This window comes from Pararge aegeria, chromosome 10 (genome assembly GCF_905163445.1).
Source record: "Pararge aegeria chromosome 10, ilParAegt1.1, whole genome shotgun sequence".
Lineage (NCBI taxonomy): Eukaryota > Metazoa > Arthropoda > Insecta > Lepidoptera > Nymphalidae > Pararge > Pararge aegeria.
This window is the reverse complement of record NC_053189.1, coordinates 3,138,369-3,158,260: the sequence shown is the minus strand read 5'-3', so window position 1 is coordinate 3,158,260 and position 19,892 is coordinate 3,138,369. Positions and strand designations below refer to the sequence as shown.

Sequence of the window (19,892 nt, the reverse complement as noted above, 5' to 3'; positions counted from 1 at the left end):
ATGATAACATTAGTTAGTGTGTGTGGGACCCACCGGTTGCGCTCTGTTGGGAGGCTGGCGGACGGCGGACGGTTGCGGTGGCCCCGCGTAATCAAAATAGAACTCATCGTACCGGTAAAATGGCTCATTGTAGCCACCTCGGTAATCCCCGTACCCGTAATAGTCGTAATCATAATCTATAAACACACAACACAGGCCTGTTTAGAGGCTAAGCTAAACTAACGCTAACTTACAAGCTACCGTGGCGGCGAGCTGCGTCGCTCGGCCGACAAGGCACCAAGGCCTCCTGTTCCTGCGCTTACACATACACACACCAGCGCACGACGCGCGCTCCAGACCGACACACGAAAAAAGCATGCATCGTCCACAATCTATATCCCGGCTATGAAAACAAATCACGATCAATCTTCATTTCTGGGCATAATGAATTTTGAATTTGGACTTTTTCCCCCGCAGATTGCATTCCGTTCTCCCACCACCAAAACCTATACTGAAAGCGATGTAAAACAGGGTGATCAGTATCTCAAGTTGAAACACTGCGGGTCAATGACAATGGTAACTTTAATATCAAGCATGCACTCGGGAGTTTGTTAGGTTTGTTAATGTTACATTGAAATAAGAGCCCTCACAAAGGTTGATTTATTTGATATCTCCAGATTCTTCTACATCTTTAGTCCGAAACCATGCAGAACCTACTTAAACCTAGCTGTCATTAATTCTAGCCTAGAAAATAGCGTTATGAAACATGTAATATGGATACGAAAATACACCGAGGATTCTAAAACTATAAACAAAGTAAGGGCGAACAATGGAACCAGTAGAAATTTCATAACACAAAGAGCATAATTTGAAAAACCCTAAACTCCTTAGGAGTTTCCAGTTAATTATTGGTTTAAATTTCGATGCCACACCGATTAAACACCATACAGGAGGCGTTAAACCATTTTAATTAGACTTTCTTTGCTGATTGATATGATAGTCCATCATACTACATCTTACACTAACAATATTCACTTAAAATTAACCCTGAGCTTCATTATACTACTATCTTTTACTTTGTTAACGCGACTTCACTTTTTCAGACTAGAATCGAGATCGTTCAGTCTATTTTCGCATCCAAGTTTGTTAGTAAGGGATCAGTAGCAAAGTCTGCGTGTGCGCGTGGATTCCACACCGTGTAATCTTGTGTTTGTGTCAAATCAGGTTCCTTTTCAAGGAAAGATTGTGAAGAGTGCCATCTGTCTTAAGAAATACTCTTACTAGCAAAAGTACATATAAAGTATCTCCTCACAATTCTTCAAACTCTTTCTATTGGCTATGTTGGATTGATTTTTATACCGATTGCTATTAAATTCTCTTTTATAATAACCTTATTATTGTTACAAGTTTATCCAATATCCATCCTATATTCCATTTGTTACTTGTAACCGTAGATACACAAAATCACATATTATAGTCGGGCAAAAATGTTACAAAGTAAATGGTAACGAAAGTAAAATAAAATTGAAACCCAATCTTCACCATCATTAATATATCACTGATGGCCACATAATTCCATCTCAAGAGAGCTACATATCCCATATAGCTCATGACGCTGTTCTTATGTTTACCTGGAATAACGTGCTCTTCGAGGTACGAAGAAAGAGTGAAAGTGTTCTTCGGATATCCAAAATCGATCAACCATCAGTTACTGTAACTTACATATACACACCAGCTTAAAATACCCATCTAGTAAACATGAAATTCGAAAAGCAAACGCATGTCTTCTCCTAGCACATTCTATCACGTTTGTCGTATTAGTACCGCAAACGTGATACAATATGCTAGAAGAGTTTGAGAAACGTGAAACGTGATTAAGAAGCATACCTTTGGTTTACGCCAGAGGTATGCTTCTCAATCTAAGCACACTTATCGTTGACACATGTTTAACCTAACCTAATTTATTTGCACACCAATCCCACGCTTTAATTAAACACAACAAATATCATATATCTCTTCCATTGTACCTTGTGAAATTTTAACGCTCTCTTTAGTCTTGTCAACGAATCGCCAAAATGTGTTGACAACAGAATTACCACAAATATGTCCAAATTAAATAGCACAATGAACAATGCACGGTGATCACTGCTGAATAGAAATGAAAACGTTTGAACACAATGCGATTCAAGTTTAGGCATTTGAATAGGTGTTTGTTGAGGGTTGAGTTAAATAAGGGTTAAGTCGCACAAGGACGCAGGTGTGAACTCGACTGCTCTTACAGCAGGTGAATGTTCCGCGTTTTGTGATGGAAAACGTGACGTAATAACAGATGGGAATTCGGCGAAACATCTGTTCGAATCCCCACTCATATTATAAATGTGAAAGTGCATTTGTTTGTTTGTTCTCCTTTTACACAGCAGAGCAACGGATGTATGCATTCGTGATAAAAATAATTTATGAGCAGGAGGATAAAATTCACAATATGTGGTATTCATAGAGTTATATTCCAACGTCAGAAGTGGGATGTACCTTTAACTGAATCGTAAAGCTGCTGCAGTTTTTTCTTCACCAATCAATTTTTCAACTATGATAATTTTGATAAAAATCAATCCAACATCACCCACTTACACGCACTAAAGTGCGTACGCATGTTACAAATGTTGATACGTTGCAGGTCACACGTGTAACGGTTCACGTGAAACTCGAGAAATTCGCACCTTAGTTACAACTTAGCGGTCATACGGTTCTTGATCTTTTTACGAGGAAATTGGTTCACTTCTGTTCTGTTAGTGAACCACAAACTCACGCATCGCTCGAGGGTGTTTTTAAATGTTTGAAAATGTATTCTAAACTGTAATTTACTGTGTGAAGTATGTAAGTTCAGGGTCCAGATTGTACGTTTTTAAGTAACCAAACACTACATAGACGTTAGCATAAATCTGTCGTATAATGCGGATGTCCAAACATTACATACAAAGGGGTTTGAATATTTTAGTATTGGTTTAGCAACCTTTTGACTGCTTGAATTTGTGAAACCTGACATTTTAGAAGATTCTGTCTCAGAAAATATTTATTTGTATTCATTCTGTCGTAGGCCGCTAATATTTTAGACGATTAGGTAAGCCAAAATATTCAAAGCTCTTTGACAGATTTACGAATCACCGGCCTTAGTTTCGATTACTTGAAAACTTACACTATAATGTCTTGATTGCGTCACGCATTGATTTTTGCTTAAATACGCTCTCGCGCGTGTCGTTACACGTGTAGCCTTCAATGGTGTGTAAGAGTGGTACAGTCATCGTGTGCTCGTAAAGGGGTCGCCATACTGACCGTAGTCACCGCGCGCCTGTGGAGGACGCGGCTGCGGCTGCGGCGTGCGGCCGCGCATCACTCCGTGCACCGGCGAGCAGCTGCACCAATCAAATCTGACATTACACACGACACGTTACCCACCGCCACTAGACCACGCGCGCGATACCCGCCTATACAACCCCAGTAAAATATTTCCGAATAACGTATAGCACATTTTTAATTTTTGGATTATTTAAAAATAAGAAAATCTCTATTTTTCTCTGGCTATTTAAGGAATCGTACGTTTTTCTCCTAAATACCGAAATGAAAGGAATTAAGAAAATAAAGTATAACTACCGTTCAGAAAACCGTGCGGTTATTTTTCTTTATTTCAAATTAAATTGAGGAATTATGATATGAATAGAAATAGTTACCCTCTTTTTTTCTCTAGCCATTTTGAGAAACTGATCGATTCTTTTAAAATACCACATTTCAATTAAAGAATACAATGTGTATTTTTAAACGTGCGTTAAGTTGTGAACAATAAATAACAAAAGTCGTTCCGAAATCTTGATTTTATTATAAATGTTATTGTTTTTCTTTTTAATTTCAGTCAACCCCCTAAACATTTCTCTCTCTCTCTATCGACCGGTCCAGTGGCCTATGCGTGTGAAATATTATTACAATAAAACTATACAATATACAATTTTTTAGTAATACAGCATGTTTGTTTATCTGGGACAGTGGATGCTAATGATGCCAGTTCCGTTGTAGATAAATCCTAAATAATTGTTGAAAACAAATTATAATCTAAAACTAAATTGACCAGTCTAAAATTATGATTTTTAGACATGTCAAATTACTTTAGAGAATTGGCACCATCTTCAGAATATGATTTAAAAAGTGACAACGGCTTTATCTCTTAAGTGGTACTAAATATTTTAAAGTATACTTTTTTCTTTTGTAGTACATATAATGTTTCTCAGTCACTTCTAATGGTTCTTAGTAACTTTCTTTCCCTTTTACTAAGCGTACGTAAACGCTTTTTTCTACATTTCCTGCAGTTAAAAAAATCGCCTGTCCCAGATAAATAAAGCTTTAATTAAGAAACGGCACGCTATGATGGCGGGAATAAAATTATTGACATCAAGAAGCACCATACTCATATATTTTTTTATACTTGTCTCATTACGTGGACGGTAAAAAAATTAACAAGTGTTTTAAAATAAATATATAGTAATAAATGAAAAAGTTATTTTCGTAATACTAACTGTAAAAAAAATAATATTTTATTTGGATAAATAAAAATTACTGTAAACGTTTACGACTGGAGGCGCCTGTGTCAGAAGGCATCTCGAATGTATGTTTTTGTTATTTAATATAATTTTAAAAATATTCTCTTTATTCAAAAGTAGATAATAATAAGAGATTTCGCACTGAGACAATTAATACGAAAAAAGTTACTATACAAAAGAGCAAGATACAAGTTTCTACTACTAGAAATTAGTATTTTTATACTTTTCCTTATGCAAATCTGTTTTTGTGGTTCTGATAAATAAGCTTATTTTATTTTATTCTATTCTATCAAATAGCGCGTCTACCTCGGTAGAGAAGATAGTATAAAGGGTTCAGCAACGTACCCCCCGCGTCCGTATATCATCTGCGTCATGCGACGTTCGCGTGCCCGTAGTATTTCTTCCTTCTTCTTTTTGTCTGAAGGTGGTTTCGCCAGCGATACCTCCAGTCGCGCACCTCCCATATCCTTGCCGTCTATTTCTTGCATCGCCTATCATATGACAATAAAAGACAAATAAGCCATTTTCTTTAACTCTAACTCGAACATCAAAGATTAAGTAATGCTACGAAAAAAATCTGTAAAAAAATTCTGCAGCAATATATAGTACAGCTATTTGATAATTGCCTCGTTGCTTCTGTTTGGTTTTAATGTTATTCAACTTCATTTTACAGTGTTTCTTTCGTTACAACAATAATATCAATGTAAACTGGCGAACCCGCACTAGTATTTTTAAGATAAGCAAGCCGGTTTGCCAACTACAACTACACTACAACTTTATGTTTCTCAATTTTGTAGTTCCTAAGCTAGTTTCAGTGTATAATCTGTTGGCGAACCTAATAAAAAATAAATAAATAAAGGTGAATAACTCGTTCATCAAAGGAATCTTTTTGAATTATTTATAGTTACGTAACGACAAATGAACATTTTTCAGATTTTTCCCTTTCCTTATAACCTATAAGAATGGTAACCTACAGTCAATGAGAAGAATTCTACAGGTTTTGGATAAGTTTTTTACATTACAAAGCGCCAAGGTATACTAACCCTGACTATTGGATATTAATTCCGAACTTATACCTCTATTCCTAAAAAAAACAATCTTGACTGACTGACGGACGGATACTAAAAGCTCTTTATTCCTTTGAATTCCGATCATTGATAGACGCGGACCTTTTCTGTCGGACGGGTCCCTGTGAATTGCTCTCGATGAATCTTTGTTACTCGTCGTACCAAACTGCAGAGTCTAACTCTTTTGGTCATGTGTCAAAGCACTGCTCAAATTTGTTTACGTCCATCGATAAGCCAGTGGATGCAATGCAATGCAGTTAACGAAAGTTGTGAGATCTTTGATTTTATTTCTTAATTGATACAATTGATTAATTTTAGTTACCTTAACTGCACAATCTCGGTCTTCAAAATGGACGAAAGCGTAATCCTTTATCTTCTTAACACGTTCAACGGCACCGTAGTTTTCAAATGCTTCTTTTAACGCCTCTTCTGTGATGTCTTGCGTCAGGTTTCGAACATATAACACCTTCACCTGATACAACACGAATGACGATTTGCAGATTTTGATGGTACTTAGGAAAATGCTATCTCAGTTAAATATTTTAACTATTTAATATAAAAAATTCATAAAATAATATTTTTTTTCTTAAGGAAGCCTAAATAAGTCATAAAATATTTGGATGAAATTTAAGAACTTCGATGCTCAGCAAGACGAAATAGTTTACTATTTCCCAAAACTAAACTATTGCCAAAGATCGCAATACATTCTTGAGTCTTCATCGGCAACAATCATAATTATATAATTAACGTCCCACTGTTGGGGCACACCCTTCATGGCTTCAAGAAGAGTATAGATCTTGGACTTACAATGCTTCAATTCGGGTAAGCAGGCTTTCACTTTTGCTTTCTAAATGGTTGGCTTCTATTGGCTAAACTACTACTAAAATAACAACGTGATTACCCCATTGCTATTATTTAATAACTAAAAGGCACAATCTCAATATATCCGCTGTGTTCATACTTTTTAATAGTTTTATGACGGGAAAACAAAAGGTGCCCGTAAGATATTTCAAAGAAACTGTCACGAGCGAAAGTATTATATTTCCCATCACGATAGATGAGAAAGTAGTCGGGAGATTTCGCTCTAGTCCAACCCACTAATTTCAACTGATGATGTGACTCAGATGATATCTAAAGATTGCTACACTTATCGCTTTCGCTGTGACAATAGGTAAGCATATTTCGACAGTTAATAACGATCTAACGACCAGTTTTCGATTGGTGACTTATTATTTCGTAATACATAAAGGATTAACTTACTTTGCTCATAGTTTGCTCGTCGGGCTCTTCTTGAGGATCGGCCCAATCCACTATAATATCACAGCCCCATACCTGCACAAAGTCGTCCTGTTACAAAAGTCAATATGAGGCGTCTTATATTCGGTATTTAAATAATCGGTTTCAAGTAAATTTAAAAATCAAACATAGATAATGGTAACATACCAACCTTTATTCTACCAGTTCCCAGTCTACGTTTAGCTAACGACGCCGCTTTGTGAGACTCGTATTCCAAAAAACAAAATCCTCTATTTTTCTTCTTGTCATCGGGCGAACTATATATTATAACTTCTACGAGTCCGGCTGCAATCATACAACTAGAATAAAATGCCTCGATGGGGCCAAAGGGCGCGGAAATCATCATAAAAAAAGCTCCCTCCAACCCTCGCTTAAAATTGAATCTCAACGCTACAAAATATGAAGCAAATCAAACGATATTCCAGGAGAACATATACGGTACTGAAGAAGTCTAGAGAACAACAGCAAGATTCTCCAGTCATTACCAGTGAGCATTCTCGAGGCGGAGGCCAATCGTCAGGTTAACACTTCATTTGCAATCTACTGCGGGCGCGGCGCGGCGCGAGCGGCTCGCCGGGGCCGCGGGGCCACGGGGCCGCGCGGCTCGCAGGCTCCGCGGGCCCCGCGCGGCCTCGCTGGGGGTCCGCAGGCCCCCGCGCGAGCCCGCGGCGATCGCGCGGTGGCCTCGCGCCGGGCCGCGCCGCGCCAACTGAATAGCATTTATTATGAATTCGACAAGGACTTACGTGCGTGCCTAGTAAGCTCCTCAAACAAATCGTCCCGATCTCGATTCTTAGGGATATTTCCCACGAATAAACGATGATTGTTAAAGGAAACCGTAACGCCAATCTTTTTCCCCTTTCGAATTTCATAATCATTCAGCTGCAAGAATAATTCTTGGGAGAATAGCCAATGGCCCGGCCCGTGCGGCCGCGCGGCCGCGCGGGCATGACTGGAGAGGCGGATTGCGGTCATTGCAGGAAAGCGGGAGCAAGCGGGTCCCCGCGGTCCACACCACCCACACCCACCCAAGCCCCAGCACAACCCAAAACTATCAACTCGTAACAAGTCATTCGGTTTCAACTTTACCTGTTAATTTACCAAACTCTTCCAGTATCTCCTCTTTGCCTTTAGACTTGGGAATGTTGCCGACGAAAAGTCGTAGATTCGGTACGCTAATCTTAATTCTCAGAGTCTTCCCTGGTTTTATTTCGTGATTATCGAGCTGTGGGAAAAATAATAAGGGAAAAATTTTGAAAAGTTGGTTTCGATTTGGAATTGGAATCGGTCGGGCCGAGCGGTCTCCGCGGTCGGGCGCCGTCGGTTCCGGGGCCCGCAGCCGCTGCGGGCGGCGCGTGAGTTTAGCACAGTCGCGGGCGCGCAGGCGTAGCGAATGATGTCGGTTAGAGCCAATTGAGATGAGTTAACTGTACTTGGATGATAAGCCGAAAGTGTTGTACGGAGCAAAGAGGAGAGCCTGAGATATATTAAATTCTCAGCCGGAGAACTTTTTGAAGCCAATTGAAAGTTAACCCTGTAAGTGGACCGTTTGATGAAGTGAAAATAAAAACAAGCGAGTACAAGTGGTGGTAACAAAAAAATAATGAAAGCAACTTAAAATTGAACGAGGTGCAGAGAAAGACGGGATGATATCTCAGGACAAGCGAGGCTAGATCAGATTACAGGTGTTATGATTGCACATTGACACATTTCAGTGATTACAAAACTTGACGGTGCTCGTATAAGTGACAACGGGCTCGACAACATCTCGAGCCTGTGCGGAAATCGGATTATTTGCGAATGGCTCACTTATATGGCCACCGTCAAAGGGATATTATTGTCATGCTAAATGATAGAAGCTTAAATCTAAATCTCCCAAGTGTGACTGAATACAATTGTATGTATATTCAAATTCAGGCAAATGAATGCGTCTTGCAAAAGTACCCGCAGATGATTGTACTGCAGTAGTTTTGCAAGGGACGCCACAGTTTGGAGACTTCGTACGTGGGTGGAATCATCGAGACTTGAAGAGAAATGTGACACTCAATTTACTATCTAATGTGAACATCACTTGACCGATCCAACAAACATTAGTGACATAGAATTACATCCACACATGGTGAAACACTCAAACTATCATGTCATTAAAGCTAGAGATATTACTGTGCTATATATTTTCGATAACAAATCTAGTGTCAACATAGTTGAAGACTTCAAAGATTACCTCTATAAATTGCAAGCAGTGATAATTTAGTTTTGACAGCATTAATATTTTAAACTAATTTAAATTCTGTTACTTCTTTAAACTATTCTTGGGGAAAAATTTCAGATATTTAAATCGCAAGGGTCAGACAGTTAATGTCACGATGGTAAGGTCACTATAAGCAGACGATTTCACGTTTCAAAAGTGCTTATAGGGTAGATACTTACTACTTGAAATAAATGAATTTTGAATTTGAATTGAATTTGAACAATCTCAACATTTATCAATAGACGACTAATAAAATTTCTATCGCGTCGCAATTCAATAACGGGCGGGTTATAACGAATATTTATTGACCGTCTGAACCTTGACAGTAAGGATTTTATGTGATGATTGCACCCAACAAGATGGATAAATATACAAGGAGCGAAGTCGCCAAATTGCGGTCAGCTATCGTGCTGTGATTCAGTTATTTTTGAGGGATTATACTTAAACATTCGGCGAGTCACCTGGAAAGTAGATGTCAAATTAGAATTTAGTTTATTTTGTTTGATAACCAATTAAAGAAAAGTACATATTTCATTTCAGTTTAGACACAATTTAGTGTTACCAATTCAAGTTATTTTTATATCATATTTTGGGATAACACTGTGCTTTTATTGCTTACTGTCACAGATGTGCTTGATAACATCCATTCAAATTCAAGAAGATTGGTGGCCACTATCGTACTATTCGTTACGTATTTTGCGAAATTTTGTATCAAAAATTTTTTCCTCAAAAATGTGTTGATGGAAATAATGCCTTCAAAATCTGTAGGCAACATAAATTTATTGATATTCTGATATGCGACTTAACTCCTTTTCCAAAATTAAACTTAAATAATATAAAACTTAAAAAAATATATGAATGAGTTTTACAGGTAGATTATAGACATTTAAATAATTCAAACTAGTCGATGAGTGGAGAAAGAATTGGTAAATATTCATATGGGAGTAAAGCTTTTTTTTTCGCAACATTGACGAAAGCTCAGCAAAATTGGGATAGAATAGCGGGGTAGAGATTATAGAAAAAAAAGGGGTGAAGCTTAAAGAAAAGTTGCCACCAATCTTCATAATAAAGGTTTAACAACTCAACTTTTTAAAGTTGAACTGTCAAATAATTGAAAGTGGTAACTTTATGGGTAATAGATTTACAATATTAATAAAACATTTGGAAAGAGAATATAAAATAAATGGCAAGGTAAGTTTATAAAATTAAAACCAATGGGAATTTTAAAGAGTTTCGTTTACCACTCTCTCTCTCTTTCTCTTAACTAATAACAACATCAATTTCAGTTGATCTCTCAATACCTGAACTTATTTCTTTTGATTACTTAATAGAAAAAAATGGAAAGCCCAAAAATATTTACGTGATGCCTCCTTTATGTATCGTATAACGATACATAAAGGAGGCATCACGTATCTTAAATTTTTGATAAAATACTAAGTTTTTTTACACTCTCTAGTTAGTGTCAGTTATCATTACTAAATATCGTAGGCAGGAAGTGCCCATCAAGAAGTGCTTTTTGAACGTAACTACACGAATAAATGGCGTTTTAAGTCTAAGCATCGTTTAGAGAATGAAACAAAGAATTTAATAAGTAAATCGAAGTACTATTTACGCGAAACGGAACCCAGTGTTATAGATTAGTATAAAGTGTTGAAAGTAAAAAGAACGTTACGATTCCGTTCTCTGCAACGTATTGCTATATTTAAAGTACTTAATAAACGCAAATCGTATAATACGATATGAATATAATTTAAGTTTTTCAGCACAGCAGGTACTATCTGCATTATATGAAATTTCGTAGTTTACACTAAATACTAAGAAACTTTTAACAGCTTTTGCGCAAGATTTTGTATCTCAAAATATACATTGGCCGCAATAAAAAACCAATAATAATAAAAAAAAATAAGTTCAAGCTTGGGGTCGTGTAGTGTCGAGCGCGTGTCTCGGCGGGGCGCGGCATAGTTACCTCTTGCACGGCGCGGTGCGTGGCGTCGCGCGACGTGAAGGTGACGAACGCGTAGCCGCGGTTGGTGCCCGTCATGGGGTCCATCATGAGGCGCAGGTCCCAGATGCTCCCGCAGCGCTCAAACAGCGGTATGAGCTCGTCCTCGTACATGTCCTTGGGGATCTTGCCGCAGAACACCTCGCAGCCGGCGCCGGGCGTGCCGCCCTCCCAGCCCGGCGGCGGGCCCCCATACTTGCGCTGACCTGCGACGGGCCAACTGTTACACTCCGGTGCTCATCATCATATTGACCCATTACCGGGTCAGGGGTCTCCCCTCCCACAATGAGAAGGGGTTAAGGCCTTAGTCCACCACATAGGCCCAGTGCGAATATGAATGAATGTGCTGAATGGACTCCTTATACCTTTGAAAGAACATTACGTAGAACTCTCAGGCATGCAGGTTTCCTCACGATGTTTTCCTTCGCCGTCGGAGCAAGTGATATTTTTTAATGACTTCAAACGCACATAACTTTGAAAAGCTAAAAGTGCGTGCTGGGATTCGAACTCGGCCCCCAGAAAGTGAAGTCGACCTACTAGCCACCGCGCTATCACAAATTCAAAATTAAGGGAAACCCCCCAACTTTCAATATATGAAATCACTACTACATTCCGTGGAGCCCGAAGATGAAAGCGTTGATATGCTTTGTAAGTTGACCTTGGGACCAGATTGACCAGGTAATATGAGAAAAATAGAATAAGTACTTAAGATTTTCATCATAAATTTTATCATCACGTATACACATTGAATTTCATAATAATAGTCAAAAAGTCCTGCAAAAATATGAAACCCTGAGGTCTTCAATGATGATTAATTGAATGTTATCAGTTTGGTTTGTTAAAACGGCAGTGTTTAACTAAAAATAGGTATAATTCTAATCAAACATGATATGGACGCCAGTTTGACTGAAACTAACTAAAATAAATGAATTAGTTTCTTTTTGTTTCGGTTTTTTAATTATACCCATCATTTTTATAAAACCTTTTATCTTATTGATAAAGGAAGTTCACATTTAAAAGAGTTCTTAAATTTCTAAAACTTTATCTTGTTAATAACACGTAGATATATTTATGGTTTCGAGATACGATATCTGCTATTAGAATGCGAAAACCGATCACCCGTAGAATTAGCACACCCGATATGTACCTATGATCATTGCATAATTATTTCAAGTCTATATTATCGCAGTGCATTGAGATAAAAAATTTAAGCTAATGAACAAAATTTGTCTAATGAAAATTGGATTGAATAGCATAGTTTCAAATCAGTGTATTAAAACAGAAAAAAAGGTAGCCAAAAACGAAGAAAAAGCAAACCTAGCTAATATATAAATAGGAGAGTGTGTTTGTTTGTCCTTTTTTCGCGCCCTAGCTGAGCACCCAGTCAACTAGATTTTTGGCATAAATTTGTAATAAACGCAATCAAAAATCGCGGGCTGCAGCTAATAGTTAAAATCTGTCAATTCTGATTTGCTAAAGAAAAAGTATTGGACGATGAATAAGAGAAAATATTTTTGGTACTTTCTTAATTATCAATTGCCCGTCCCAACCAGGAAACGTATCTAGACGAAATAGATTGCTTTTGGAGACATAGGTTACTTTTTTAGCGAAAAAATATCAACTATCAAATATTCTAAACCTATATCCACGTCACATTAACTAAGCTGCGTGCGTCTTGATGTAAAATATATAAGGTAGATAAAAAACAGACTTCTGAAATAACTGTTATAACAATTAAAAAGTAAATAAATGTATTAGAGGTTACAGGCGTTTTTAATATATATTGTTTGATTGCGTAAATAATGCATATTTATGCCATAGAAGCAGTCGCGGATGATAAGCTGTAATTTTTTGAAGAGTTCCGTTGTCTGTCTCCGATACTCATCATCAGATTTATATGAAATGTTAATGTAAAAATAAACCCCTTTCAAACGAAAAAAGACGGTTAATAGATATAACATAACAGATAATAAGAGTGTATCAAAATGGAACCTGTAGTGACGTCTAACGTGTATCCGGTCCGCGCGAGGATTTGTTTGATCTTCTCTTCATCGGGGCCTTTGACCTGAACAGCAGTCGCCAGTGCGGGCGCGCCTTGCACTCCCGCTCTGCTTTTCTGTCTGGAAAACCCAAATATCAGTGGTTAATATTAAATGGAACTTGTAAAATAATATGCCCGTTTCCACTAAACCTACGAATCACCTTAATCGGATGCCTAGTGATTTATGTGAGAAAAATACCAATGACGAACTGTTAGGCGCCGTCTAAGGTTACGGAACGGCAAAATACCTTGTGGCAAGAACCATAGGTTTAGGTTATAAGAGTTGCCTAGTGAAAAACGATTAGTTAAAGGTAAATGTATGTCTAGGAATCATCTTTGTTTAGGCCTTACTTAGGCATTGCCTTGTCCGTCGTTGGTGAAAACGGGCATTAGTTTTTAAAGTTAAGCACCTAAATATTTATTGGCTTTTAGCTTTCTTCATAATTATGCCCCCGAAGAAAGTTTACACGGTTATATTTAACCGTATCTCTAACAAAACTACTGATAGGTTTTAAAAAAACATAGCCTTGCACTAGGCATTAATTAATAACGACATTAATCTATTGTTTATATTGTTGATATGAGTTTATGTTTGTTTAGTGATCGTTATGTTTATTTTATTATATTGTATATATTAGGTGCATTATTTATCTTAACATTATGGTTCAGTTTTACCTCCCAAGATGGCTTTTAGAGTTAATACCGCCGTTTTAAACTGTAATTAATTAACATGACACGTTAACATTTTACGTATGTAAAATGATCAATTTATTCTAATAAATATAATTGAAATGTCTGTCTGCGGATTCGATTAGTAGTAAAAATACAACAGAGGCAGTAGGCCAAATTGCATGAGTTAAACAAACTTTATTTTATCCATGCCTACTAAGGTTTTAAACCATTTGTTTGTTGCTCCAATCTTGTTGAAATTTGACACTAATATAGCCATAAGCTTTTTATACCGCGAAAAGCATCAGGTACCTGTTTCAGCGGGCATTAAAAAGTATCCTTTGTTACCTATACGCGGCTTAAAATATTAACCGCTCAAACGAAATTTTGCAGCGATAGTTCGGATCCGTGCTGTTTTAAGCCCAGGGAAATAAAGCGTTTTTAAAAAACTGGAACATGATGAGCCATTTTTCAACGGATTATTTTATGTTCGAGACATTCCAAGCAGCTCTTTGTGCAAGGTTGGTCGACGTTTATAGGAGTTTGCAAATATGCGTCACCCGCAAGAGGATAATGACCACATGTAATCTAATCTTGAACGTTATGAGTCGACGCCGAAGTATACAGTATTGAAGTAGTCAGTTTACTTTTTATGGCATGCATTTAAATTAATTGCTTCTTTGGACTAATGCTTGGGAAACTGTGTATACAGAGATTGGACCAAAATTTGGTAGATAATGTGTGTCAAGACATTTTTAGTACCAGGTCGAAGTAATCAAATTAAAGCTATCAGGGTTAGAAAACTATGGATTCAATCTCCAGTTCGGAGTCCGGACCAAAGTTTGTAGTGGAATTTTCTGTCACCAACAGACCGAAGTTAGAACATTGAGCTGTCCATCACAGTCTTGAGAAACACGTTATCCTAAACATGCTCCAGAAGATACAGTGATACATTAGTGATAATAACCAGTAGTTATAATTGCTGAAAAGTGATAATAAAGCTAAAGCTTCGCCGCTTGAAGCAGCGAGAAAGCTCTTTAATGAGGGGATCTGCGGCCATCGGTATAGGACACATTAATAAGATGATGATGATGATTAAAAAAACGCGGTTAGATTACCCAAACAGGGATGCGTTTAAGTTTCGAGCCCCCATTCGAAAAGGATATTAAAAAGGCTCGTTTGATGAATTGCCCATTGGGATTGACTGCGCGACTATTTGTGTTGGTTCGTTTTTAGACTATTTTAAAGTCAAGTAGGAAAGTCTACGCAATTCGTGGTAGGTACATGAGATGGTGAGTTGAGTCACTAGCATTTGCGAACTAGGTGGCAGCACTCGTTAATAAAGATCATCATCCTCTGCTGCAGTGCAACGCGGAACGGCCGATAAGTGTCAAATCAATTTTTCAAGATGACCCAGATACAGATCGGGCGATTTGGCCATCATCCAATAATTGATAGGGTTGCCGTGCTAACAAAAGATAACAACATGTAGGTAATCAAATAAAATTAAAAAAAAAACACGATACGCCTTCCGACTGCAGATAACATTACGAAATATTTTAGTACTCCAAAGCAGATTGTGTAAGGTCGCTCATAAATTTGTATTGGCATTTAAATTTATATTTTGTTAGGACTGTCCATTCAAGAATGCCTGGAACTCTTGAGTGTCAACCCAATAGTAATGCAACATTTTGGCCAAACTTACCAAAAATATTTTAACAAAAATGATAAATTACTATTACCATTGTTAACTATGGAAATAATCCCAAACGCAATACGAATTGATTGTTTCAGAAACTTAGGCGAAAAATAGTTTTGAGGAAAATAGTGAAGGAGTTTACTTTGAGATAATCCGCTACAGCCAATCAAATTGTGTAGTTTTATTATATGCAACTTCATACAGACCCTCTAACATATGCTCTCTAAGCACTTTTCGTCCAGATACCTACTAGTGTACACAGATTTGTCACACCAGGACAGATTTACCACACAGATTTGTCTGGTTTTTGGATTATAGCAAATTTGAATAAGGGTTATATGAGCTACACCCATCCCTTGGCATCCCGACGCAGATGGTAGTTTTACTCGACTAAGAAAGGGATACCGCACCTTTATTTTAGGGCGACTCAGTCTGTTTACTCGTTAAAAAACCTAAGTGTCAGACAAAAGGAACTGTAATAATAACCATAGCTTACAATAACTGACAACAAAAAGACAAAAAAATACTCACGACCGAGACTTGTTTGCTATAGAAGCTGAATTTTAGTTTAAAAGATACTTTACCTTAATAAAGAACAAGATTGATATTGGACATAGATTCTACTTTTAAACAAAATAAAATTATCTTAGAAACAAAGTTTTGCAATCAATATTCAAAAGGCACTTCTTTCTTCAGCAACTTTTTTTAATTTTGGATGTCTCAGTCCCACCGACTTTACGGAAAAATAGGGAGCGAAAAGCAAGATGAGAATTTTAAGAAAGAGAGTTTACTAGGTAGACTAAGAAAATGTGTTATGGAAAAAAAATTGGGGTCTTCAAATTTCCGAAAAAAGAAAAAAAATATATCTTGACAAGGTGGATAAACGGCATTATATATCATCTTTGTCAGCTAATTTCTAAAACCATTAATACAATACCAGCGCTTATAAATAATATATGAAAAGTAATATTTGATGTGAAGCTTTGCCAGGTGATCTATAAACAATTGCAATGTATGCTTTTAAAGAAATTGTGCAGTACTGAATTGCACGGTGAATTCACAAACAAAGCGGATGACTCGGTAAGAATAATGCTAACAAAAGCCCCTCACGAATCACACCACAAAGCGTCGAGTCTCAAGACTTGACACGATTCGCTGTGCCCGCCAAGTACCAGTTAGTTTTATATATCAAGGAACTTTCCCATCGTTTTACAAGGCTTCGCGGTAAGTCTACACCGATACATATAACTACATTTGTACCCTTTGCCGCATTTACGTCGCATCACTTGAGGCGGCAGAACGTGCGACCCCTGGTTTTCATAAGACTTATAATTGTGTTTTCTTTCACTGCAGTGTACGGTCTGCTTGGCAACATACTGCCTGCGCTTACATTTAGACTCCCTTCAAGTTCACACAGGGTGTTACAAAAGTCCAACCACACGGAAATTATGATATCAATGCTTTCAAAGTAAAAGCACTGTCCCTAAGTCGTCGACGTTTTAGAATTTGGGACTTGAACTTTTACAATTTCGTATTCTTTTATCAGTGTGGGTACTTGTACTTGCTGGACAGAATAACATTTTAGTATGTTTGTTTTCATACAGTTACCCTAGATTTCAATCTTGCCTCAAGTTCACACAGGATATTACAAAGTTCAATCACATAGAAATAATGATAGCAGTAGGACCAGACTTTTAATGCTAGAACAACTTTTTGCATCTGGGTTGATTAGAGATTATTTTAAAAGATTTTGGATTCTTTTATCATAGTATTTTCGATATAAAAAAACTTGCCTTTTAGTTTAACTTTTTTTAACTTCACGCAGCATGATTTCAAAAGCTCAACCAATTGGTTTGAGAAATTGATACGAGTAATTCAATCTAAACAAACAAACTTATCTTATAGTTTGCCAGCCAAAAAAGCTGCTTTGTTCTAAAAATACGTCCCTTAGAAAGCAAAATGATTCATCATTAATATTCCACTGTTGGGCATATGTCATAGGAGTTTTGGACCCTCTTTTATCCAACTTTGAGGCAGGTAACAATTTACTGAACAAATCTCCAGAAACAGCTGTTCACAAGCAGCGTAGTGAGCATCGACCAACGCGTACCGGTCTGGTATCTTTGCAATTACGCAGTTCGTAGATTGCATACAGTTGGTGATATAGAGCAAAACATTTGCGAAAGATTACTCGGAAAGTTCTATCCTACTATCCTGATTACGGCTAAATGTCGGGAACTTTCATTTCAATTTTATGTGATTTCTTTATATATAGGTATATACAAAGAAATCACATAAAATTGAAATGGAATGCTTTTATTGGAATTTAACGTGGTGTGTGTACACATAGTATAGGTAACGTCCCATGTACCGGATATGTCATTAGCGCTTATGGAGCGTCTTTGCGAGAGTTTCTTATGGTATGGATGGTGGTACACAGATAAAAACAGCGGTACCTACTACAATAGAGAATATAAATAGTTAAGCCACTCACCTATAGGTCTTCATAACTCCACATAAATAAGCACTTTTATTAGATACATGCTCGAGATTTGAATCTAAAAATTGTCCAAGAACACTTAAAGCACCGTCGGATGGAAATTCTTTTAAGGCGTCCAGCGCACGCTCGTCCAACTCCGCATGCGCCAGTTTTCCAGTCTTATAAATATCGTCGAGCTTGGTTGCTACCTGGAACAGACAACAGACAAGTTTGAAAAAGCTGTGGAATATGAGAATCATTGCGAAAACCTAGTCCGCCGTGAGTGCTTGGAGACCAGTCTCCGGGCAGTGCGTTTTCGACTTATTGCACCGAAACATGATCGTCAACTACGAGCCTCATAAGATAGCTAACACTGGAATTCATAGTCGAGAGTGAACAGTCCCACAAAACTTAACATTCAACATTTATGTAGGGGCTGAATGTTCGTCAGTTGAACGCTAGGGCGATTCTGTGATGCGATTCTTTAACCGATGTAGACAGCTCCAGGTTTTTAGTGGGTATGTGGGTGGCCTCTCTTTGTCCAGTGAGTCTCACATACCCTTCAGGAAACAGCAAAGTGTTTCTTTGCTATTTCCGGGTGGGATGGGCATTTCCCAGCTACAAAAATATCGGGGCTGAATGTCTAACCAACATTTTTTTGTCTTTCATAGACAACCTGAAGGAACCCATGATTACTATTTGATTTAACACAAAATTGTCTATTACTTGATTTAACTCAAAATTTGTGCGACAGTCATTTGATTTTGATTGATTTTCATTTGATTTATAACCTAAATATAATTAATTGCAAGAAATCAAATGGCCAAATTTCAACCCCTAAAATCTGCTAAATTGGAGGTAAAGTAAAAGAAGATTGGATTCGTCGCGGTTGCATCATCCCCTAAGGGATTTCTATCTTGACTATGAATTACAGGGTAACTAACTCTGCTGGCGATCAAGAATCTCGAGTGTTTGTAATAGGGTAGTTTATTATAGTAGGAGAATCTAAGAGGATCTAAAGTTATCGATATAGATAAACGAGTAGTAAAGCTAAAGTGTCAATGGGCAGGGCACGTAACTAATATCAACCGACGGATCATATCTCATATAATCTTAACCGATGGGCGTCCACTGAAGTACAAAGAGGTCTTTTGAAAGGATTTTTGCATTCCGCGTCTGTGCTACATGCATCCAACGGCTTCATGCGGCTCGTTTGATGATGTCTGTCCACACTTTGGCGGGTATAACAACGCCCGAATTAGCCAATTGGTTCTCAGGAAAATGGTCACACACTTAAAATTTAAAAAGGCAGGAAACTGAGCAGTGTTCCAATCTAACAATAAAGTATTTTTTAGTAACTTTGTTTCTTTCAACGCAAAAGGGTTTTGTAATAAGAACTTTATGAGACTAATAAGTCCTCTTAAGTTAATTTTTTTTATATTCTTTTAAGATTCTTATAAGAAAATATTTCTATTACTTTAAAGTGATTATTCTTAATCTTAATCAAAGTATTTATAGTATGTTATAGAATATAAGTTTATTTATTTTTATTTTATTGGAAATATAATTTATATGTAACCTTGGTTAGTATAGTAGAAAGGTAATTGTTTAAAATTTAATGACGATAAACTATTCTGTTTTCTTTTGTTTTCGTTACTTAGGTTGCCAAGCAGAGATTACTAATTAGCGATAAGGCCGCCATTTGTATTCTACTTTAAGAAGTTTCTCTGTTTTCTTGTGGATGTCCTTAAGTTTGCGTGGTGTACAAACAAGTTTATAAATAAAATAACTAATATCATAGGTTGTGGTAGATAGGCTTAAAA

At 37.2% G+C, this 19,892-nt stretch overlaps 1 protein-coding gene across 11 annotated transcripts in view; it reads right to left on the bottom strand.

The window, feature by feature from the left end:
* LOC120626980 (heterogeneous nuclear ribonucleoprotein R) overlaps positions 1–19,892 on the bottom strand; it is a 35,792-nt gene that overhangs the window by 6,288 nt on the left and 9,612 nt on the right. For 4 of the 11 annotated variants that reach the window (XM_039894805.1, XM_039894806.1, XM_039894812.1 and 1 more), the window contains 10 exons: positions 18,085–18,278; positions 13,174–13,301; positions 11,146–11,387; positions 8,018–8,153; positions 7,080–7,213; positions 6,893–6,979; positions 5,955–6,104; positions 4,911–5,056; positions 3,310–3,404; positions 34–176 (listed from right to left, as the gene is read on the bottom strand). In XM_039894805.1, coding sequence (XP_039750739.1) covers positions 34–176; positions 3,310–3,404; positions 4,911–5,056; positions 5,955–6,104; positions 6,893–6,979; positions 7,080–7,213; positions 8,018–8,153; positions 11,146–11,387; positions 13,174–13,301; positions 18,085–18,278 — 1,455 coding nt within the window. Of the gene's footprint in view, positions 1–33; positions 177–3,309; positions 3,405–4,910; positions 5,057–5,954; positions 6,105–6,892; positions 6,980–7,079; positions 7,214–7,674; positions 7,811–8,017; positions 8,154–11,145; positions 11,388–13,173; positions 13,302–18,084; positions 18,279–19,892 lie in introns of all 11 variants that reach the window. The other 7 variants (XM_039894809.1, XM_039894815.1, XM_039894808.1 and 4 more) reach the window with 6 other exon arrangements.